At 52.9% G+C, this 24,777-nt stretch overlaps 1 protein-coding gene across 5 annotated transcripts in view; it reads left to right on the top strand.

The window, feature by feature from the left end:
- Positions 1-24,777, top strand: part of TRAK1 (trafficking kinesin protein 1) — a 222,718-nt gene that overhangs the window by 54,951 nt on the left and 142,990 nt on the right. For 2 of the 5 annotated variants that reach the window (XM_075556002.1, XM_075556001.1), the window contains exon 1: positions 23,762-24,016. In XM_075556002.1, the coding sequence (XP_075412117.1) occupies positions 23,926-24,016 (91 nt within the window). In that variant the 5' untranslated portion in view covers positions 23,762-23,925. Of the gene's footprint in view, positions 1-13,410; positions 13,527-19,233; positions 19,530-23,761; positions 24,017-24,777 lie in introns of those variants that run through there. The other 3 variants (XM_075556005.1, XM_075556004.1, XM_075556003.1) reach the window with 3 other exon arrangements.

Below are 24,777 nucleotides of genomic sequence, written 5' to 3'. Positions count from 1 at the left end.
GTATATTTAGAATCGATTTAATCATAAACAGGATAGATTTTTTTACACATGTGCCTTCCATGTGAATTGTTAACTGAAGGGACTTGTCCTCGATACAAGTCAGCTTTGTCTGGCTGGGGTGGGTGTGGTTGAGAATATGCACTGTAGAACATGCACCACGCGGTAGGTTCTGCACGAAGGATTCAGTGACGCCGACGATGACATTCCTGTGAGCTTTGTGCACCCTTTCTAACCTTGTTTTCCTGAGAATGAACTGCCCACTCAAGTTTCTGCCTCGTCTTCCCTGCCCCTGTGTAAGTTTCATCCCATATGGACAGGTCTCAGAAGAGTGCAGTCTCCAAGGCAGGCCTTTTCACTAGTTAAATTACACCGTGGCTTCTTTTTAAGAAGGCGCCAGGGGATCTTTTTTGGTTTGAGGTTGAAAGACTACTTCAGGGCAATGGTTTTGGGGTTTCACCCAGCCTCTGTGAATCCAGAAAGTCTGGATTCCATGAGAACTGGAAATTGTGTTCTACATTCTCCTCCTCCTCTGCACCACTCCCCTCTAGACCGGGATTTTTTTAGTGTGATAGGATCTGTGTAGAAAATAAGGAGTCCGAGGGCTTGATTTAGCAGATAGGGTTTGGAACCAAAGAGTTGGCAGTTTGACCTCACCTGGCAGAACTGCGGAGAAAAGTCCTGACAGCCAACACAGCCCCACGGGGCAGGTTTCCTTGGTCATAAACAGACGTTGTTCCATGAGCTGGAATTGACTCAGCAACACTGCAGAAATAGATCTCTCTCTCTCTAGCTCCCTGACGGTGTCCAGTTGAACCACTTCCTCTCCCTCGGTCCTAGCGGCGAAGTCAGAACACAGTGACTGCCTCTGTTTCCATAGCTGCGGAATCTGTTTTCAAAAACACAAGGCTATGACTTCACTCCTGGTAGGGGCACAAGAAGCAGCCAATAAGGGCATGGAAACGAAGCTCTGCTTAAAACCCCAGTTTTAAGCACGGCACTTGCTGTCCCCCTCCAGTACTTAGGCGGGGCTTTATTATTATTATTTTTCCCCTTTTCCCGCTTCAAGGTTTTCGGGTTCATTTCAGAGGGTGACCTTGAGGTCATCCTGGGTGATGGTGGTTCCGCCCGATTGCCCAGGAACCCCCTAGACACCCAGCTCTTGGTTGTGGCCTCTCATCTTCTAATATGACAGGACCCAGTGAGAATCCCCTGAGCTTTTTAGGTTACCCAAAGTCGTGATTGGCCGATGGCACGGTTTGTACTGAAGACGGAAGAGCTGGGTGGGTTGTACTCAGCTGGCTTAGGCAGAAAGAGTGAGTTACTCCCTTCCTTCTGCACTCATTGGCCTGTTCCTGTGGACAAGGGAGGGGGCGAGACAGGAGTATCCTGTAAGCAGTTTTGCCCGTGCACTGTGAAACCTGGGATATGACCGTGTGCTTGAAATTTGTGTGCTCCCTGATGAAAGGACAGTGCTTTTTGAGGAGTGGGGAATCCCGTTTCCCCACGAGGTTAATTTCTACTCACAGTGGTTTCGTCACAGGATGGGTGTGCTCAGAGGGAAGGGTAGGGCAGTGTGCTTCCTGTGTGCATTTACTATGCTGCCGTGCATGATCTCTGTGCAGTGGGCGACGGTTATTGCTCCCCGTTTGTACATATGGAAGCCCTTGAACTTGACCAGCACCACACGGTGACTAATGGCGCTTCCATCTTTTTGTCCCCAGAGGGGTTGGGCGTAGATGTAGAAGTGCTTTTGGGAAATCCATCTGTACCTCGTATGGAAATAGGCCCATGTCCAGGCTGTTTGGAAAGCTGTAGCGTAGGATCTATCTCTCTCTCTCTCTCTCTCTCTCTCTCTCTCTCTCTCTCTCGGGTTATCTGCATTCCCTCGGAGGGGGATTCAGGGATAGTGTCCTCACCTTCCATGCGGGAGACCTGGATTCCGTCCCTTGGCCAGTGTGCCCTGCAAGTGCCGCCAGCACCCAGGGGCGGCCTGCCCGTTGCTGTGAGGCGAAGCGGGCTTCAACAGAGTTGCAGACGGAGGCCGAGGAGGGAGCGAGGCCTGCTGGTCTGCTTCCAAAAGGTCATTGATGAAAGCTCTTGCCGAAGACACCCATTTCCCCTGCAACCCATCCTGAGGACAGTGCAGGGATGGGCAGTGCTTCCTTCCATGGGGGCATGGGGTCACCAGGAACTGGGTAGTGACTCCACGGCAGCCACATTGACCCCGACCAAGAACTTGATTGTGGGGGACAGTCGTGGGTTGGCTTGGAACACTGCTGAAGGTGAGCGTCTACTGGTGAGCGTCTACTGGTGAGCGTCTTCTTCTCATTGCAATTCTACGTCTCATTTCTTGAGCAGCGAGGCTGTGTCCCGTACCCTGTGTCACGCTCTGCCTGTTCCCTGGGCGAAGCATCCCAGAATCACCACCGGCTTCTCCACCGTGCCGTTGGAGGTGGCACGTTACGACCAGACGCCTCCCCAGGATGACCCAGGACTGACTGGCTGGGAATCCACGTGGAGGTGGGCTTCAGAACGTCTGCAGAGCAGATGGAATGGGGAGATGGTGGGATTTCTCCCCCAGCATGGGTAGAAGCCCCTTTGGATCAGATGCCATCATTTCTCAGGGACGTGCAGTGCTGGGGCAAGCACGGTTCCATCCGTGCCCATGGCTGCCTGGCGTTGCCCTGGGAAGTCGCTGTGGAAGTGGAAGGCCGTGTCATGGCGGAGGAGCAAGCCCCTCCCTGCACCTCTGCCAACACTGCAGCCTGTCAGAGGAGAAGACATGCCACTCCCATAGATACAAAACAGATGGGATGCATGCTGGTGGAGCTGGTTCTGATTCGTGGTGACCCCGTGGGGCAAGCACAGCCCTAGAGGCATCCTACGACTCTCGTCTCTATGGGAGCAGACTCTCTGTCTTTCTCCTGCAGTGTGATTCAGGTGGTCCAGCCTTATCTACCAGGGCACCTCAGATTAAAGACCCCACCCGCCGCCACCAAGTTGATTCTGAGCCGATTCCTACTCATATGGGGCTATTAAAAAAATCACTTTATTGGGGGTTCTTACAGTTCTTATCACAATCCATCCATCCATCCATCCATCCATCCATCCATCCATCCATCCATTGTGTCAAGCACATTTGTACCTATGTTGCCATCATCATTTTCAAAACTTGTTCTTTCTACTTGAGTCCTTGGTATTACCTCCTCATTCCCCTCCCTCCTTCATGAACCCTTGATAATTTATAAATTATTATTATATTTTCATGTCCTACATTGACCGATGTCTCCCTTCACTCATTTTTCTGTTGTCTGTCTCCCAGGGAGGGGGTTATATATAGATCATTGTGATCGATTCCCCCTTTCTCCTCAACCGTCCCCTTCTCCTCCTGGTATCGCTACTCTCATTATTGGTCCTGAGGGGTTTATCTGTCCTGGATTCCCTGTGTTTCCAGCTCTATCTGTACCCATGTACATATTCTGGTTTAGCTGGATTTGAAAGGAAGAATTGAGGTTATAATATCGGGGGAAAGGAAGCATTAAAGAACTAGAGGAAAGTTGTATGTTTCATCGGTGACATACTGCACCCTGACTGGCTCATCTCTTCCTTGTGACCCTTCTGTAAGGGGATGTCCAATTGTCTGCAGATGGGCTTTGGGTTCCCACTCCACACTCCCCCTCATTCATATTGATAGGATATTTTGTTCTGTGTCTTTGATGCCTGATCCCATCAACATATGGGGTTTTTAAGGCTGTAGACAGCCTGATCTTTTTCCTGAGGATCGACTGGTGGTTAGTAGTCTAGCACCCCCTGGCAATGCCACCTGGGCATCTTAGATAAGAGGAGAGCTTCTCATAAGGATCCAGTTCTCATTTCCTTGATCGCTTGTCACTCCCCCTCCCCAAAATCTTTTTTTTAATCACTTAGTTTTTAAAATAAAGATTTGTTCATGAGCATTTCGCTAGTGCAGATTTGAACATCTGTCCATGTGGCGTAGTAATCATGGTTCCTTTGAATGCCCACTGTCTTGGAATCATTCTTAAAATCTCTTAATTGCTCCCCTTCCCTAACCCCATGTGTTAGGCTTGCTCTTTTGAGTGGCTTATTTTTTTTGTCCGAAAAGTTTCAGCCCAAACGTATCTAAACAGTAAGAGACAATGCAGAGAATGAAGCTGATGTTCCTCTTGATGCCTTTATTTACCAGCAGCTGTTTATTGTGGTGTTCCTGCATGATGGAAACAGTTCACACGCTCACCTGTTGTTGACAGAAGGTGGAAAGTTCAAGTCTACTTAGAGGTCCTTGGAAGAAAGACATGGGGATCCACTTCCCCAGAGTCAGCCATTGCAAACCTCGTGGGGGCACAGTTCTACTCTGATACCCGCGGGGCTGCTGAAAGTCGTCCTTGAGTTAATGGCAACTGGTCCCCCACCCCCACCCCAACTCCCCCTGTGCCCATCTGCTTGGCCGGCTGCTTGCTGCAAGGCTAGTGGTTCGAGACCATCAGCTGCCTCGTAGTAGAAAGACAAGACAAGGCTGTCTACTCCCATAAAGAGTGACCATCTCAGGCACCCACGGGGCAGTTCTACCCTGTCCTATCAGGTGGCTATGAGTTGGCCCTGACTCGATAGCAGTGGGTTGTCGAGTCTTACGGGGTGAAATAAAGAGTTCTGACGGTGCTGTCGAAGCATTGGTCAGCTAATCTTAAGGTTGACAGTTCAAACCCACCCGGAGAGATTGACAACCTCAGAAACCCGCCATAGGTCTGAGTGCATCGGCATGGACTAGTTGGCTGTGTTCCTTGGGGAGAACAGAGCTGGGCTCAATCTAGTGACCTGGGACCGTGAGCAAGTGGCTCCAACCCTGGTGTCCCTGTCCAGCCTGTGCATCCCCACCCATGACTTGAGGCGGGCAGCAATGCTGGCCCTCGCAGAGAGGCTGCTGCGAGTTTTGGGCAAACACTCTCCCGGGGGGCATGCACCCAGGCTTGGCTGGCCACACGGTAACCTGCACCATTGGCACACCTTGCTTTGTTTTATGGGCAGCGCTATCTTTTTAAAGAGTCAGATTCCTTCTAGGGTTGAGTGTAGTCAAAGTCAGGACCTCAGAGGAGAGGGGTCATGCACCCCAAACAGACCCCTTCCCTGCTCTCTTCCCCTCCCACCCCTACCCCACATCCCCAGGCCTCTTTCTCACCAGGGTGCTAAGTTAGTTAGCCTTATCTTGGAGTGTGACAGCTGGGCCCCTGCTGTTCTTGGCTGGGTGAGGCCTATGACTAATTCAGGCCCCCATACTGGGAGGGCAGGCGAGGTCTCATGTACCTGCATGCCTGCCCCACAGGTCTCAGAGGCCCTCTTGTCCCCCAGACACCCAGGGCCCTGCCAGGGATGCAACTCAAGCCACCTGCACTGCAGGGCTTCCTCCTCTAGGACAGATTCTTCAAGGTGGCATTTCTTTCAGGAATAGCCTTCCAGCTTGGAGGTTTCCAATGAGCCCCCCCCCCCCCCCCGCTCCCCCTCCCACTGAGTATACAGGATGAAGTAGCTGCTCTTGGCAAGGGTGGGGTGGGGGACAAACTGATGCAGCTGTTGGTTTTCTGACTGGGATCATGGGGTGGGGCTCTGCAGAGAGGCTCACCCGGCCCTGCCTCTGCTCAGCTCCTGTGTTTCATCATCTTGCAATCCTGAGCTTGTCCAGAGTTGGTGTTTCATCATCTTGCAATCCTGAGCTTGTCCAGAGTTGGTCTGGATGTTAATCTCACACACACACACACACACACACACACACACACACACACACACGACTCTGGCCAGGGAGTGGTGCTTTTCAGGCCAATAGCCAAGTTTTCAATGTTGTGCCCAGCTGTTGGGGGCTCTCAGATGACACCTGTCTGTGTGCACCGGCCCCAGGCCAGCTGATCTCACTCTGCTTGCTCCGTGCTGGAAAGTTCTGCTCTGTGCCTGGGCTTCTTCTGCAGGAGAAGGAGCTATTTACAGCAGGCAAGTGATCCATCTGCCGCCAGCCCGAGGGAGCTGGGGCTGGTTACGTAAAGCCCTCCGAGCACCCTGCTGCCCCCTTCTCTCCCTCTCTCACTTCCTCTGGGAGTCTGATGGATGGCCTTGTGGAAGGCGGTCTGGCTGGGGACTGCTGTTCTCTGGGTGGCAGCAGGATTATTTTGGGAAACGGGGCACTTGGCTCACAGGACAGCAGTTCCCATTCCCGAGAGCGGGGTTGGTGAAGTGTATATGTCCTTATCACTCAGGTAGCGGTTCTCAACCTTCCTCATGCCAAGACCCTTTCATATAGTTCCTTATGTGGGGGTGACCCCCAACCATTCAGTTATTTTTGTTGCTCCGTTATCACTGTCATTTTGCTACTGTGATGAATCAGGGACCCCCATGAAAGGGTTGTTTGGCTCCCAAAGGGGTCTTGACCCACAGGTTGAGAACCTCTGACTGAAGGCGTCCCTTCAGGCAGCGCTGACCTTGGTGTGTTTTCTACTTTCCTAAGAACATTGGGGGGAGATGGGGACCCGGAGACAGAGCCGTGTTTCTCCAGTTGTCTTGAGTCAGGGGCATGTTCTTTGAATGCTGGTGGATGTCTTTGTTACTGGTAATGGTGGTGGTGTTGTCGGTGGGGTGTTGTTCTTCACCAGGGCCGGAAGACAGGTGTGGCCTTAAGACCGTCATTTGTTCACGCGTGTGTGCACGGGCATGAGCACGTGGGAAGATGAGGGCAAGAGGGCAGAGACACAGGACAGGTACACCCACACACGGGCAGTCCCCCTCCACACGCAGGTCCTTCCTGAAATCGTTGCAGTGGACACCCAAGGCTGTCGACACCTTTGGCCGTAGCCCTTGGCTTCCCTCCATTCTCTGCTGTCCAGGGTGTCCTGCCAAGCACCCACAATCCACCCTGGCAGTTGTCCTCGTGCTTGCTCCTAGGACATCTCCTTCCAGGGGTGTTTGCTAGGCCCTGGGGTGCATGGGCTGAGTGGGAGGTTCCTCACGGGAAGGTCCGTGATGAGAACTGACCAGTCGGTCGGAGGGAGCTCGAGGAGGTGGCACGCTCCTGGGAAGACTCACTCCTGAGGAAGCCCAGTGGAGCAGCCTGCTCTGTCCCACAGGGCTGCCCTGAGCCCGCATGGACTCAGATCTGCTCTGTCCCAGAGGTTACTGTGAGCCGGAATTGACTTGATGGCCATGGGCCGTCTCCCTGTGTTTGGTCCATCGATGCTCTTCTGGCTCTTTGACTGTCATTGCTGATCCTGGCCTCTCGAATTTTTATTTTTCTCTCATCCCGTGGTCAGACACACATGCCCTGATCTCTCCCGGGGTGCTCCTGCCCTTTGCAAGTATAGTGTTAAAAATTGCGAGCAATTAAGAACGTTGAGTCAGAAGTTCATAACACAATGACAAAATAATAAAATCATGATGTGCGAACAGATAGTATCCTAGTACATAATAAGAACTTGAGTCACTTCACCTTTGCCCCCGGGCACGTTCCCCACTGGCTCCCAGAATGAGGGGCATCCCCGTCAGCTGTAGTGCAGCCTTGTCTTACGGGGTAGACACCTGGCGTCACCAGGTGAAAACCCGCTCAGGCTGTAAGGTCCCACCGCGAGGGTGGCACCTTCTCAGCGACCTTGCTCTTTCCCCGACCTGGCACCATGGCTGTCGAGCTGTGACCTGTCCCTTCCTCATCCTCCAACTGTTCAACATTCAATGACATTTTCCACTACTTAGCCACTTGTCCAGCTATTTAAGGAGGCGGCCTGGCCAGTGTGAGATTTGTGCCAGGAAGGTCAAATGAGGCAGAGAGAGAAGATGGAGCGGGGGGGAGGGAGGGAGAAGCAGCCCTGGCCTGTCACCCTCGGCCCTTCAGCCCAGCGTGGCCCTGGAGTGCGCGCCCTGTCTGGGCCCAGTGGGAGGCGGCTGCTACGTGTATGCATTTGAGTGGTCCTGGTGGGGTCTTTGCTCCGGGTTCCTTTGCTTTTTTCTCATGTTGAGAGGGGTTGCTTTGAGAGACAGTGCTTGGCTGTGGGAGAGGGGTCTGAACTCAAGGGTCACATGGGATGACTTTAAGAAAAAGATCAGTTTTGTTGGCACGTTATCCACGTATCATACAATTCAGTAGTTCAGTCATATCAAGACGAGTTGTACAATCTTCACCACAATCCATTTGAGACCATTTTCTTCTTCCTTATACCTCATTCCAGGCATGGGGTTTTTGTTTGCTAAATATCCACACACACACATTTTCTAATTCAGCAACTCTTACCTGTATATAATCCAGTGCCTTTGATTATGCCCTTCGTGTTGTAAGCCATGACTGATACCCTTTTCCAAATTACCCTACCACTATTAACATAACCTTAGATCCCCCTAATCGAAAACTCTTCTTCCTTCACCCACGGTTACCATAGGTCATCTTTGGTCTATTTTTATTTCTAATCGTTTTCTTGATATAATATTGACATATCATATACTTCCATAGTTAAACCACTCTTAAAAGGAGTTATAGGTCCATTATCACGATCAGTTCTAATGCTGATTCGTTGATTGCTCCCCAATTCCCTTATTCAGTTATTATCTATGCGTCCACTCCTGTGCTTTATAAACTGGGAAACATAACAGAAACAGTAAAAAAACACAACAAAAACAGAAAGAAGCAAACAATAATGATAATAATAATATAAAGATAAAAATAAAGAGAAAAAAAGCCATCAATAATGTTAAAAAAGCCAGAGAATAAATTTCTGTCGTGGAATAAGCAAGGAATATTTGAGCCTAGAGGAAATTCAGATTGGGCCAAGAGGGAGGTCAATTGACCAAGTGTCTTAGTATGCCATGGTTTGATCCGTTATAATCAAGTTGATAGTAGTCTCTCTCTGCCTGATAGTAAGGCCGTTTGAGTCCCTTGCCTGTGGCTAGAGGGGATCCACCAGAGGCTTCACCTGACTAGATAGAGTCTGCGATGGATTTTGGGCTCCCAGCGTGCTCCATAGCCTTCCGCAGAGGGAGTGTTCACAGTTTCAGCTCTGATCCTTTTCCCGCCATCCTCGTTGGATTTGGTTACCGGTTGCTGAGTTTTTCCGTTCCGTGTTAGTCTCAGCTCTGGGCGGAAGAGAAAGCAGTGTTCTGGAGCCATTGAACGTTACATTCAAATGCCAGGCAAGTTCCTTCATCTCTGCTTGCTTCCTTTAAAAGGGGCTACCAAAAAATAAAACAAACAAACAAATAAATACATTAGAAGGGGGCTACAGAGAGTACTTTTTAAGTGTCTAAGTTTCTAGAACTTGATAGGTTGTGAGCCGCGAATGGGGTCAGGTGTGTAAGCCACTAAGGACAGTCCACAGCTGTAGCTCACATGGCCCTTCCAGGAGAGCTGTCATTGTCTGCACGCTAACATAGCACCGGCGTGTCTTACCATGCCCAAGCAGGCAGTGGACAAACAGCTTTTGGAGTAGAAGGAAAACCACTGCCCAGAGACTTGGGAGGCCCCAGTGCTGGTCCCACCTTAAGCCAGGTCCTTTGTTTCTTGGAACCAAAGAAGATGGTGTCAGAACTGAGAGCTTGCCCTGGTTTCAGATGACCCTTTTCCTGTAGACTCATTTACAGCCTGCACCTTAGATGCCTCCCCATGAGGTTATTGCTAATGTACAAACATCGTGTTGTAAACGTGCCTTCGTGGGGTGTTGGGCTGTAAGCGCTCATGACCCATCGTCCAAGTGTGGTGCAGTGGATTGCTTGCTAGGACTATGTAGCCGTAACCTTTGTGACTCCCACCACACAACTGGGCAGGGCCATGCAGGGGGAATAGATCAGTTTTACCATCCGGCTTGGTTTATTATGAACCCTCTTAGAAGCAGAAAGGGTGTCTCGCTATTATGAAGAAAGAGGAACTTGGAGTGGAGCTGGCCCTTTGGATCCTGAGATCCCTGTGTGCTGGACATCATGGATCCAGGAGACAGCTATGCTACCAGAGAGGTTGCAGAGGAACAGTGACAGTAGAATCAAGAGCTAAGACGGAGCAGTGGGCTTGCTGTGCCATACAGCAAGTAAAGCCTGGTGGATGCCTTTGGGCAGAAGACTCACTTGTGGAGTGGGTTGCCACCAGGCACTTAATTGAGGGAGAGGGAGGAGCTGGGTTTGCTGACCCACAAAGCTAGAACTGAGCACCTTTGGCATGAGATTGACCTTAGGGGGAGCCAACTCCTTTTTGAGCATCTATTGGCAGTGTCGAAAGATCTTTGTAACATTACCTGACTGTGCACCCGAGAAGCCAAGGGGCTGTGTGGCTGAGAGCGGAGGACCAGAGAGAGAAAAGTGCCTGTGGATGTGGCTGAGAACAGACATGCAGGATTGAAGAACTGTATCTTGTGCGTTTCTGAGCCTGAATTGTAACATGCTAACTTCCCTAGTGATTATGGTCCGTGAGTTCTATGTGATCAATGGTGCAGTGGATGCTCAAACTCAGAGAGAGGTAGAGAGTGCTGTGGGAGGGACAGTTGGTGTCCGAATTGTAAAGGTCACTGGTGGGTAGATGCATGTGTGACCTTTTCCTCATAGAAACCTGCCTTGGATGGACGTGGAGGGCGAGTCTCTTCCTGCGTGAAGTCAGGGGTGGTCAGACGAGCCCTCCTGTCATTCTTACATCAGGTCTCAGACTCTTGATTCATTCATAGCCTCACCGTGCCTGGGCCTGCCATCATATCTGCTTCTTTCAGCAACTTTTCAAGAAAGTGTTGGTGCTTAACATTTTGCAGGCAGAGAGACCTTGGGACCTGGCCAGGTGCTACCGTAATTAGCTGGTGACCTTGCTGGGATTAAACCTGTGCCTGTCTGCTTCCAAAGGGCCATGGCCTTAATCAACCCCAAGGATCAGTTCTCCACATACGTGGACTCTCTCCACGAGGCAGCATTGCAACTGACGAAGCAATCCTCCTGGTAACCACACAGCCGTTCTGGTCTCTGTCCATGTGCCTCTCTCACCTTATCCCCCCCCCCCCCATTCTGTAGCTCCTGTGGGGTGGGGGGGCGAGTGACAGAGATGCTCACTGACTCAGTCAGACTCTTCCTTGTCTCCACGAGGTGACCGAGGCTCAGAGAGGGAGGTAAAACCATTTTCTTGATGTCATACTGACCTTGGGGGCTTTGGTTAAGGTTCTGTCTCCATCCACAAACAAATAAACAAAAACTCACTGCCATCGAGTTGATTTCAACACACAGCAACCCTAAAGGACAGTGTAGAAGGTCCCCTTTGGCTTTCCAAGACTTTAAATCTATTAAAAAAATTTTTTTAAATGAGCATTTCATCCACAGGCTTTACATCTTCACAGGAGTAGACAGCCTCGTCTTTCTCCCCCAGGAGCGGCCTGTGGGTTCGAACTACAAACCTCGTAGTTGGCAGAGTAGAAAATTTTAGGAGCTGCTCCTGTAGAGTTGGCCAGCAAACTGGAATTCAGCAACAATCTGGAATCAACTTGAGCAGCCTGGCAAGTTGGCTTCAAATTTCTGGAGGCAGGGAGGAGACAATGAAGCAGGGAGCAGGCCGGCCAAGTGCCTCAGGCCTTGGGCGAGAGGATTCTCGTGGGTCCAGTGGGTCGGTTCTTCTTCTTTGTCCCCCTTGGCACCGCTTGTGCTGAGAGTGTGACCAGTGTGTAGACTTTCTCACTTGTCTGCTGAGAGAAGTCCTGCCTCCCTGGTGCTGGTGGTGGCTGCCTGAGCAGTAAGTAGTGAGTGACACAGAGAGAGGTGCCTTCATCTCTCAGGCTGTCCACTCTGGCTCTGAAGCAACATTTGTTTCCCCGGCCTGAAAGGAGGCTTTCTGCTCCGCGTGCCAGGGTTTGCTGGAGCCAGAGACTGTCTACAGTGCTGGCGGTTGCTTTGTTTGTGAATCCCGTGTGAAGTCCCGGACAGGTCTGAGTCCCTGAGAGGGAGGGCAAGACACCTGACTGGCAACCAGGTGCAAGAGGATCACTTTAACTCCGGGTTCCCAGCCTCTGCCTCATTCAGGTCCCGGGATTCCCCCGTGGGCTGGCTTGGTGGCCTGCAGAATGGGACTGAGGCTCTCTGAGTACGAGCTGTCTCTACACTACAATGTTGCCCAGCTGAGAGGGTGGTCATGGTGGGTGTAACAGACACACCCCACTCGGTGCCCAGCACACTGCATGCCCCATGAAGCGCTGTTAGTTGGCACCAAGCCGGCACTGGCTCATAGGGCCTTATGCAGGATGGGGATGACCCGCGGCCCAGCCCTGGCTGTGGTCATGACGTCCAGCTGGAGTTGGCCTGGGCACGGTTATGGTTTTACACGTCCCCGTCCTTCCAGAATACCACTGTGGTTTGAATTTCTGTTCAAGGATCACTTCTCTAAGGGCAGTCCAGGAGCACTTTTGGAGGAGGGCGAAGAACACGGTGTGTTTAGCGCTGGGCTGAGCCCTTTCTATGGGTCTTGTCGGCAGTCTCTTCCACCGTCTCAGACACGCACGTAAGGTCTGAGTCACCCTGAGGAGGGGACCCTGAGAGCCAGAGACCCACTGGGACTGGCCAGGGGTCCCCACAGCCCAGAGCCTAGAGCCTGGCGCTCTCCTCTCACAGCAGCGAGGCTTCTGGTCCTTGGGGTGGTGTGCTGGGACACCCTCTCAGCAGGGGCTGGCGCTTCTTTGTCTGACGCTTCTGGACGCCTGACTCATTGCTTATTTCTGATCTTTGAGCTTTTAAAGCTCTTGAGTCCTTTGCTTAGAGTGAAAACACGGATGAGCGGCTGTTGGGGAACACTTAAGTGGGGGCGGCCGAGGTCCCTTTCAGAGCACGAGCTGTGTAGCAGGCGGGGTACGGCAAGCCACCGCCGCGGCCTGACGGCCACCACTTCCTCCACGCCTTTGCAGTCCGCCAAGCGGACACACCCTGTGACTCTCTTCAAGAGAAGCCCTGTGGGAGGGACTGGCAAACCAGCATCATCTAAGGGAGCCCATCCGAATGAGGCTTCCCCATGACGGAGTAGCCGTCTCAGGGCCAACGTCACCGGTTTCATCCTTGAGTGGCTTCGGATGTGCAGTGGTCTGTAAGGGCAAGGATAAGCAAACCAGACTCACTGCCGTCGCGTCGATGCTGACTCACAGCGACCCTATAGGCAGAGGTCCCCGTCTTCCTCCCATGGAGTGGCTGGTGGTTTGGAACTGCTGACCTTATGGTTGGCCGCCCAACGCGTCTGGAAAAGGGTACCGGTGGTTGAAAGCAAAGCCGTCCTGGAATGCTCATGAGGCGTGGTCAGCGCATCACTGGAGCATCATCTCAGGAGTGCCCGCCCCCTCAATCATTCGTCCTCGGCGTTGGTGGCTTACATCAGAATGTCCAACGGCTGGTTTCTGGTTTCTCTACCTTCCAGCCTTACTTCATTGGAGGAATTCTTTACTCCGCCAACGTTCGCTACCGTCAGTGGCCCCCGCAGCCACTCCGACACACGGTGACCCATCTCCTACGGGAGGAGACCTCCTCGCCTGCTCCTGTGCCATCTTCGCAGTGTGGGTGCCCTCAGGGCCATTGTGTGGCACCTGTGTGACTGAGTGCCGTCTGCCCTGGGGGGTTTGTTTTCTAATATTGTCTCGGCAGTATTCTGGGACAGCCTGTGTTCGTCTGGGTTGATTAGAGAAACAAATCCCGAGACACTCATCTAGTGTCTAAGAAAGAGTGGTATATGAAGAGAAATTGAATATTGAGAAATCATCCCAGCCCAGTCCAGATTGAGTCCATAAGTCTGACATTAGCCCATATACCTGATACCAGTCTATAAATTCTTTTTCAGACTCACAAAACACATGCAATGATGCCGAATGCAGGAAGATCACCAGTGGGTGGAAAGTCTTGTGGATCCAGTGGTGGTGGAAGCATCTCAACGCTGGCATGGGTCTCTCATGGCTTCTCCAGCTCCAGGGCTCTGGCTCCATCAGCGTAGCTCCATGTGGCTTGTCATCAGGAATATGAAGCAGAGAGTGTATCTGACCTCCAGTGAGCTATTTATCTCCGTGGTGCCTCCAAAGGCGGTCATCAAGCTGTGACCTGATGGACAGGCTAGACTCCACCCCTTTGCAAGTTGACAGGAGATGATGTAACTGCCACGCAACCCGTGGGGGTTTTCATTGGCTGGTTTTGGAGGTAGATCATCGAGCCTTTCTTTCTTCCTTGTCTTAGTCTGGAAGCTCTGCTGAAAAGTACCCATCAAGGGCGCACCCCGCTGATACTTGAAATACTAGTCACAGTGCTTCCAGCAACAGAGCAACACAGCCACCACAGTAAGACCAACCGACTGTAGCACTGGGGCCTCACGTCATGCCGCTAACCATAAAGTCAGCAGGTCAAACCCACCAGCAACTCCGAGTGAGAAGGATGAGACTTTCTGCTCCCCTAAAATAGCTACAGCCTCGGAACCCCCAGGGACAGTTCTGCTCTGTCCTGGAGGGTGGTGACACGTCAGTGGCAGTGAGTTTGAATTGACCTCGCGGGTGTCAGGGTCAGCCCTTGCCTACAATTTTCTGGGAAGATGGACTCTGGACGAATGAGGCGGGATGAAGGTCAGATCAGCCACACAGCAGCTCTTCCCAGATTACGCCAAGCTCGTTACGTATTGTGCTGAGAAGGTCCCATCGTGAGGTTGGTCCGGAAACACTGGTGTGGCAGTTACATCATCTCCTGTCAACTTGCGAAGGGGTAGACTCTAGCCTGTCAATCAGGTCACAGCTTGATAACATCATTTAGAGGAGCCTCGGAGATAAATAGCTCACTGGAGGCCAGATACACTCTCTCTGCTTCATCTCCTAGGGAGACATACCTGTTGACAAGCCACATGGAAACACACTGATGGAGCCAGAGGCCTGGAGCTAGAGGAGCTGCGTGGAGACCCACAACAGCGCTGGGATGCTTCCACTGACACTGGAACCACAAGACGTTCTACCCCTGTGACCTTCCTGCATTCGGCGTCATTGCCGTGTACTTCAGATTCAGCACTGTGGCCTGTGCTTCCTTTGTAGGCTCCAGTGAACAATTATTGGCCAATGTCTTCAAAATTTTGTTTTCTTGGACAGCACTTATGCAGACTTGAAATAATTTGTCATATGTGTCATCTCTCCACTATGAATTGAAGTAGAGCTGTTATTACAAGAAGGGGCAGCAGTGACTTCAGACTGGTGTCCATGACACTCTGTGACACTCACATTCCTGACATGATGCAGAAGACAAATGGGTACATAAGCAAATGTGGTGCAGAAAGCTGATGGTGCCCGGCTATCAAAAGATTTAGCATGTGGGGTCTTAAAGGGTTGAAGATAAACAAGCGACCATCTAGCTGAGAAGGAACAAAGCCCACATGGAAGAATCACATCAGCCTGTGCGATTATGAGGTGTTGAAGGCATCAGGCATCAAGAATCCAAAACAAAACAAAAAATCTTATCGACCTGAGTGAGGGGGAGAGTAGAGCGGAGCCCCAAAGTCCATCAATAGTTAATTGGACACTCCCTGTCAGAAGGGGCACAAGGAAGAGATGAGCCAGTCAGGGTTCAGTAGAGCACTGACGAAACACAACCTTCCTCTAGTTCAGTGATGCTCACTCTTCCTAATCTTGCGGCCCTTTAATACAGTTCCTCATGTTGTGGTGACCCCCAACCATAAAAATTATTTTCTTTTTTTCATGAAAATTATTTTCGTTGCTACTTCATAGCTGTAATTTTGCTACTTTTATGAATCAGGGAACCCCTGTGAAAGGGTTGTTCAACCCCCCAAAGGGGTTGTGACCTACAGGTTGAGAACCACTGCTCTAGTTCTTTAATGCTTCCCTCAACCCCCATCATGACTCCAGTTCTACATTACAAATGTGGCTTGACCAGCGCATGCACACTGGTACAAATAAGAGCTGGAAACAGGGAATCCAGGACAGATAAACCCCTCCGGACCAATAAGGGAAGTAGCAATACTAGGAGTGTAAGGGAAGGCAGGGGAGCAAGGGGGAACAATTAGAATAATTGACATATGACCCCCCCTCCTAGGGGGATGGACAACATAAAAGTGGGTGAAGGGAGACAGAGATTGGTGTAAAACATGAAAACAAAAAGAATTTATAAGTGATCAAGGGTTCATGGGAGAGGCAAACAAATAAATGAGCTGATACCAATGGCTTAAGTAGAAAGAAAATGTTTTGAAAAAATGGCAACATAGGCTCAGATGTGTTTGGCACAGTGGATGTATGTGTGAATTGTGATAAGAGCTGTAAGAGCCCCCAATAAAAAAATGTAAAAGACTGGCTGTGGATCTTGGGGCCCCCATGTGTGTTGGGTGGAACCGTTTCATAAGCTTTTCTAAGTCTGTGACCTTCTGGAGGAGATAGGTCACCAGGTCTGTCCCCCAAGGTGCCTCTGGGTGTCTTCTAACTGCCAGTCTTTCTGTTAGTGGTGACTTGCTGAACAGTTAGCTCTGGGGCTCCCCCTGCAGGGCTTGTGTGTTTGTATACCGTGTTCCTTTTAGGAGCCCCGGTGGCCTAGTGGTGATGACCTGGGCTGTGATCCTCAAGGTCGTCTGTTCAAAACCACCAGCCCGCTCAGAGAGGCAGGTGAGGCTTTCTGCTCCCATGAAGAGTTCAGTCTCGGAAACTCACAGGGGCAGTTCTACCCTGTCCCACTGAATCAATAGGAGGCAGCTTTGACTCGATGGACGTGTGTGGTGGGCCTTTGGGCCCCCTTTTTGGTTTCATCTGGGTCTTTTTTAGTTTTTTAGCATCAGGATGATGTCTTCCAGCTATTTTCAAGATTCAGCATCTACCTTTAACTCATCTGCTCTGCTCCGTGTTCGTGTCCATAGGAGAGAGTATGTAGGCCATTAGAACGCAGCTTCATGGGATTTCAGACAAGAATTGACCAGCCCCCAGTATTCCACCAGATGCTGGCCAAGGCAGACCCCAGCTTCCCTTTGTCCCCACCCAGGGAATCCCTGCCCTCCACTCCTCGGCCACCAATGGTACGCTTAGGAAGATCGTCTATGCCGCCCTCCTCGGGGCTCTGCTGCCCAGGTGTGGGGGTTCTTCTGGGAGAGCCCAGAGTTTTATTTTCAGTGGCTTTATCCCTTTGAACCCCCTTCCAGATGTTAGAGTTTCTTCTGCCCCCTACGTGCAGAAATCCCTGGAGGTTCCAAGCCACTACTGTCACTTTTTCCACTGACTAGGGACAGACAGCACCCCACCTCCTTACCCCTGCTCTTCCTAGTTACTTGGTTATTTTAATGAGGATTTATTTAGCGGGGGGGTGGGGGGGGGCTCAGAAAGTTTATCAATGAGGCCCAGTTCAGGTATAATAGGAACGGCTGGCATGTTTTGCTGATTTAAACCTTTGTGGTGGGAAAATGGCACAGGCTCAGGGATGTGTTGAATAAAAGGCTATTAACCCCCGCCCCCAGGAAAACCATACTGAATGCGTCATTTCCTAGAGCAGGGGCTCTCAACCTTCCTCATGCCACAACCCTTTCATACAGCTCCTCATTTGGTGGGGACCCCAAACCATAAAATTTGTTTGGTTGCTACTTCATCACTGTCATTTTGCTACTGTGATCAATCGTGCGACCCCTGCAAAAAGGTCTTTGGACCCCCCAAAGGGGTTGCGACCCACAGGTTGAGAACTGCTGTCCTAGAGCAATGGTTCCCAAGCTCTTTTGGTCTCAGAACTCTTATTGAATAAAGGACCAAAGTAGACCCCAAATGTGAGGAGCTTCTTTGTAATGTGGATATCTAGTGCCCAGACAGTGTGAGACCTCCCAACAGGAGCATGCAGAGCTCCGCACTCGGGGTTTCCCTGCCAGCGTGGTCGGTGGAGCTCGAACCCCTTAATTTCAGAGTTGTGGGTTTTAGCCCCACGGTGGGTACATGGGCAACTCAGTCTGCTGGAGTTCTAAAAACATGGGGTTTCAGAACTCCGCCCTTGGTCGGCTTTCCAAAGTCTAGCCCCTGCCCCATGCGCTGTGCCTCCGAGAGACAATGGGTAAGGCGTGTCTCAGAAGAAGTTGTGATTCCATGGGCTGCTGGCAAGGTCTCAGGGTACCCCATGGGGGGGTTCTCGGATGACACTCTGAGAGCTATGGTGCCGCCAAGACACGCATCAGACGCCCCCCCGCCCCCACCCCCGGCCAGTCCTTGCTCCATAGACTCCTACTTCCCATTAGGGGTAGGCCTGTGATCCTCCGGGAGGGAGCTGGGCTGGGAGGAGGGGGGGCGTGGCTGCTGCAGTAAAGCTATGGTGAGTGTCTGTGCAGCCCGCCCTCCTGTGAGGTGGGAAAGACCCCACAGCTGTGTCAGATAGCCCCTGGCCTTGACCCCGGCTCTTTCCCAGCAGTGCCCTGCAGTGGTGGCGGATCGTCAGCGGTGCTGGGAGCTCCATCCATGTTTGAGGCTGGACTGCAGGAGCTGTTTCTACCAAGAGTTTAGGGTCTTAGGCCACTGGCTGTGCCTGTCAGGGCGGAATGTCTCTAGAGGAGGGTCTCTAGCTGTTCCTCCGGGTCTCAGAGGCATCCTCTCCGTTCGCTGCTGCTCCGGCTAGCAGCACGCCTCTGAGTTCCCAGAGAGATGAGCATGTGTCGTGGTGGAAATCATTGAAGAGAAACAGCCCACCCTGCAGGGCGCCCTTTAGAGCTAGCATGCTGCCTCGCTGTGTGGACAGCCCAGAGGAAGGACCCCAGGGAGCCCTGGGGTGCAGTGGTGACTTGTTTTGGCTGCCACCCAGAAGATTGGCAGTTAGAACCCAAAGGTGACGGCGCAGAACCCGGGGTCACTGGGAGTCAGCGTTGACTCAAGCGCCCATCAAGAGGAACACCTATAGAGGTGCTTCGCAGGGGTGCACGCTCTCAGATGCAACCGCACACACTGCGTGTGTCTGGCATCCTCATCCCAGCCGGCTTGGACCAGGGGCCCACATGATGCAGTTGGCTTCCAGGCAGCTTTCAGTGGTCCGTGAGGCCAGGCGCCCTGTGGTTTGGCCCATTTCATGACCCGATAAGTGGGTCAAGCTGCTCCCGGGCCCTTTAGTCTGGGTGCACATCTGATGGGGGGATGTGTGGGCTGGAAGCAGGTGACTTCCCCCCCCTCCCCCCGAGCTTGTCACCCAAACCCACATGCAGCCCTGTGCGCCCATGTTCTCTGAAAACGAGGTGTCTTCAGAGTCTCTCGGTGACTGTGCCCCTTTCTCTGGATTGTCCTGCAGATTTCCCATAAGGAGCCCCTGCCGTGTACCACAGCCCCCGGGAGCCATCTGCCCGGCTGCCCCAGACCCTGGCAGCGGGGCCTCCGATGGCAGTGGGCACCTCCCCGTGAAACCTGCCAAGCTGGACGCCACAGCTCTGCACGACGACACTTCGGCCAGCCCCGCGAGCCCTTCAGAGGCGTGCCACCATGCGGTCCTAGCCTGCAGCCCGGGCCTCCCCGAGGAGCAGTATGTAAGCGAAGCTGTGGAAGATGCTCCCAGCTGCACAGGGTACCGGGATGCCTGCACCATTACTGGTAAGGGGCCTTTGCTGCCGACGGGGAGGGGAGGGAGGGGAGGTAGCTGCATGAGCAGGAACTGGAGGAGGTGGGGGGCACGCCAGCGTGCAAAGTGCCTGATCGTGGGGCTGAAAGAACTGGCATCCAGCGTCATTGTGGGACTTGTGTAGGGCTTGCTTCCATCGGAGCCTCGGGTTTCTGACGGGTGGCGGGAACCATCAACCGCTACTGTCTCAGAGACCCACAGGGCCAGTTCTCCCCTGTCCTGTAGGGTCCCTCTGAGCCCCTATTGCCTCGGTGGCAGTGAGTTCGGTTTGGTGCGAGAGGGGCTGATGGCAGCAGCACGCAGAGTGAGTGTGTAGCCCAGGACGGCACCCTGCACGGTGCTGGCCAGACGCTGTGGGTTCAGGCCGGCGACGCACCCCACCTCCGAGGCTGTGTTTCTCAGACTTGCAATGAGATCCTGCACACGGCCCGTGACAGCACTGTGTATGGAACACAGGGACGGGGAGCCCCGGTGCTGCCGTGTGTAAACCAAGAGTGCAGGGGGCCCTGATTGTTAGAACGGCGGGGACAGTCACACCTCTCCAGTGTCCCTGGAATGGGGGACACCCGGCAAGTGCTTGGAGCTGGCTCTCGAGAGGGCTCTGGTGGGAAATGATGCAGGAGGTTCTTGCAAAGCTATTGGGAGTAGAATATTCACAAATAAACAAACTCATAGATGACAACTCACTGCAGCCTTGCAGGAGGAGGAGAGTTTCCCATTGGATTTCTAAGGAGGCAGTCTTGGCAGATGGAGAAGTCGGCGGTATTTCTGACGGCTGCCTTCCTCCTTTGCTTTTGTTCAGGGTGTCTCTTGACCGTTTTCAATATGCAGGTTTGCTCCCCATTGCTTCTCATTGTTCTCTCTCCTGTGTGTCGACAAAGCCTTGGGTTGAGAGGGGCCCAAAGATAGGGATTCTCTCTCCCCATTCCCTGGATGACCTACATGCCTTCCTCTCCGCGGAGCTCAGCACTACGCCCCGCTGACCTGATCCCTGAAGGACATGGCCCCAGCTGGCAGGATCCTTTTCTCTACCGAATCCCCAGTTTCCTCTCCCGCTACCAGGACCTCCCTATTTCCTCTCTCACAAGGAACCTCTTCTTCTTCTTTAAGATCATTTTCCTGGGGGTTCTTACAGCTCTTACAACAATCCTTCCATCCATTGAGTCAAGTATATTTGTACAGATGTTGCCATCATCCTTTTCAAACCATTTTCTTTCTACTTGAGCCCTTGGTATCAGCTTCTCATTTCCCCCCTCCTTCCCCATCCCTTCCCTCCCTCCCTCATGAACCCTTGATAATTTAAACATTATTATTATTTTCATATCTTACACCAACCACTGTCTCCCTTCATCCACATTTCTGTTGCTCGCCCCCCTGGGGGCGACCGGGTGGTTATCCGTCAATCATTGCGATCGGTTTCCCCTTTCTCACCCAACCTTCCCCCTACCCTCCTGCTATCGCTACTCCCATTATTGTTCCTGAGGGAGTTTATCTGTCCTGGATTCCCTTCTTTTGGCACAAAAGCATGCCATGATTTCTCCCTTCCCGTGGGTCTCCCTCTCCCCACAGGCTAATGCCCAGTGTCTGGGCTTTTTCGAGCTGAAACCTTTTTGAGGGCCTTGTGCGTGTTTGCTGACTCTTAGATTCTCTTCTCTAGTCCTCCCCTGAGCCAGCTGCAGGCAGGCCTGGCTGCTCCCCTGTCCTGCCCAAGCTCTGCCCTCTGGCAAGCCTGGTAAACCCGTAGGCCGATCCGTCCTCCATCCTGCTCCGACTTGACTTTTCAGCTGCGGCATTGTTGGCCACTCTCCGCTCCTGGAAACACGCCCCTCACATGGCTTTGGGGAAAACCTATGCTCTGAGTGCGTGCGTGTGTGTGTGTGTGTGTGTGTGTGGGGAGGTGCTGCGTGTCCTGCCTTCCAGCCCTGAGCCAGCCCTCTATCCTGTTGTTGTTAGCCGCTGTGAGGCTGTCCCTGCCCTTCTCAGCCCCATGCACACTGGGGCCCTCCCCCGCCTGGTGCTTGGCCGCCCACGGGATGGCACATTGTGATCCAATGGGTTTTCCTTGGCTGACTCTTCAGAGGGCTTTTCTAGCTGCCTGTCTTAGTCCTGAAGTTACTCTGAAACCTGCCTGGCACAAGAGCATGCGCACAAAGTGCGCCGACCAGGAGCCAGATCCAGGTCCTCCTGCAGGGTGGGAGTTGGACCCAGGACTTCCCAGCACCTTCACACACACACTTCCTTAATGGTCTTGTCTGGGATTCAGGCTTTTAAAAACCCATCGGTAACTTTCTGCCCTCATTCGGAATCTCACCTCTGCAGACCCGGTTCCCCTTAGTTGCCTCAGAGGCACCTTGGACAGGTGGAACGCCCGCTCTACCTCCCTCTGCTACTCAGTCTTCGCTCCTTTGTAAGTGGCGCTTTCTTCCGCGTACCCAGGCCCCAACCCCTGGAGGCACTAGCAGCCTCTGCCAGGTGTGTACCGCTGCTGTGATTTCGACACTCAGTTCAGCAGTGGTGACTCCATTCTTGGAGCTGTGCAAGCTGCTTTTCTGAATTGTTCCTCTCCGATTGACGTGAATACTCACTGACCCTAAGCTTCCCAGCCGGCTTTTCAAGTTGCTCTTGTTGATTTGATGAGCGTGGCGTTGGAAAGTACAGCGTCAGGTGGTTTTATTCCTCTGCTCCAGACTGCCAGTGGGCTCCCACCCACTGGTGCCCGTGAGGGTCTACGTGACGAGGCCCCTGCTCTCTGGCCTGCCTCCTGCCCCTCCTTGCTGCCAGACATCAGCCTGGCTGATGACACACGAGCCTTTTACCTTGTCCTTGTGTGCGTTAGGAGCCTCCAGCCTCGGGGCCTTGGTTCCTGACCAGCCTTAGCTTACCCAATGTATCCACACCTGGTCTTCCCTTTGTCCAAATGGCATTTCATTGAAGGTCTTGGTGACCTGCCTGCCCATGCACCACGGGGCCCCCTGCCCCCGTCCCCACTCTCTTTCCTGCTTTGATTCTTCTCCATAGACTTACCGGCCTCTGAGCCGCCACATGGCTGCTCCTGGTCACCCTTGGAGTAGGACTTAAACTCCTGAAGGACAAGGACTGAGGACTGGGCAGCACCAAGTACGTCCCAGGGAGGAGACGGGCACCTGCAGGTGGCCAGTCGGTGCTCAGTGATCTGCATTGAATGATGAATGAATGATGTCATTTCAGTATTGCCATGCACCCACCCCCGTGAAGTACGGAGGAAGATAGCCCCATCACAGATGGGGCTATGGGGCCCAGAGCGGGAGACCTCTGGAGTTTGGCCTGCGAATCCCATTGAGCCGAGGAGAGGAGCCGGAGGGAGAGTGATTGGTAAATGGCTGTAAGGCCATTCATTGTTAGTGGTGTGCCTGGCCAAGCTTCAGAAGGGGACGAGGGGGCCTGGGAGCACCTGGAGGGCTTTGGGGGGCGGGGAGGGTGCAGTGTCTCAACTGCTCCTTCCCTTCATCTCTGGGAGTCCAGCTGGCCTCTGTGCCAGACAAACTCCAGGACACAGCCAGCCTCGTTCAGGTTGTTTCTTTTTCTGAACGTGATTGCCCGGACAAAGACATGCCATGCCTACCAGTCAGATCCTGGAGAATGTGGCCACTTGGGGCTTTTCGCAGGGATGGATACCAGCAGAACCCACCCACCCCATACGCCGCCCTCCCCTCTCCCCCTCCCAGGCTTCCCCTCTGGCAGCAGCTGGGGAGACTGGAAGATAAACACAGGCCCCAGGGACGGCCTACAATGTGTATAGCCGGCCTAGGCAGCACAAGTGTAGGCAGAAGTTTTATGGGGTCGTTGAGATAAGTTTTATGGGGGTGGTTTCACTGAGAGGAAGCTGCAAAATGAACAAGTGCTCAGCACGGGCTCCCGGGGGCGTCCCCGGAATGTGGCTGTGGCTTTGGAAAGTGCAGCCCCAGCGAAGACTTGGCTCCAGGCCCTCTGCCAACACGCCCTGCCCCCAGTTCCCAGGAAGGAAGCACCCAGAGGAACTGCACACTGGTTGTTCTGTCTCACTTTTTTAGGCAAAAGCCAACACCCTGCACCATCCCCCCCCAACCCCCCTGCTGCACCCCAGCGTCAGGGTATCACATTTTGGGGTGCGTCATTTTCTGCCTGGGGTGGTTTAACACACGGAGCCGATAGGTGGCCGGGCCACTGGGAGTTACATAAAACAGTGTGATTCCAGGGCAGCTCACACACAGTCTTAGCATTTGCCCCAACAAGCAAAGTCGGGAAACTGCTGAGGCCGGCCGGCCGGGCAGGGTGGTGGCTCAGGACTGACGGGACTGCCCTGGCGGCTGCCCTTTGTCTCTGAGTGTCTTCAGGAGCCCACCTCTGCACATGGCCTTGGTCTTCCCCTTTGGGCAGCCCCCGCAGGCCTGGCCTCCGGCGGGACACTGCCAAGGCAAACACGCTCGTCCGCACCCCTGCGGTAAGTGCCCTGGCTGGCCTGTCTGTGGTTTGTTTTCTCTGTGGTGTGGCCGGAAGGGAGACAAGACCGCAGGGGTTCCTCTGGCCCTGCTCTGCATCCAAGGCTGGTGGCTGCGAAGTGGCACAATGGAATGGCTGATGGGCAGAGCGGAGGGAATTGGGCCACCTCCCCCTGGTTGTGCAGACTCAGGGGAGGCACGTGACCCTGCAGAGAGAGATGGGGGTGGGCTCTCAGGCTGAGTTGGGACCAGGTCACCATCTTCTTTCAAAATTCTCAGCCAGGGCTGAGCAGGGCCTCAAAAAGCCCTGCTTTCCTAGAGCCTCGCCTGGCGACTTGCTTGGGCCAGCCGAGGATTTTATATAGAACATATGTGAATGTATGCATGTATGTATGTGTGCAAGTTCCTATTGAGGAGCCCTGGTGGTCTAGTCATTATGCGTTTGGCTGCAGCAGTTTGAAACCATGCCTGTCAGGAGTTAGTTATAGACTTGGAAATGCCCAGGGACAGAGCTACCCTGTCCTGTAGGTTATTGATCAGACGTCCTCAAACTACGGCCCACGGGCCACATGCGGCCCACCGAAGACATTTATCCGGCCCGCCGGGTGTTTTTCCCCCTTTTGTTTTTTTACTTCAAAATAAGATATGTGCAGTGTGCATAGGAATTTGTTCATAGCTTTTTTTAAAACTATAGTACAGTCCTCCAACAGGTCTGAGGGACAGCGAACTGGCCCCCTGTTTAAAAAGTTTGAGGACCCCTGGC

Source organism: Tenrec ecaudatus, chromosome 8 (assembly GCF_050624435.1).
Source record: "Tenrec ecaudatus isolate mTenEca1 chromosome 8, mTenEca1.hap1, whole genome shotgun sequence".
In the NCBI taxonomy this organism is placed as follows: Eukaryota; Metazoa; Chordata; class Mammalia; order Afrosoricida; family Tenrecidae; genus Tenrec; species Tenrec ecaudatus.
The sequence above is the reverse complement of the archived record's forward strand: the minus strand, read 5'-3'. Positions and strand labels throughout refer to the sequence as shown.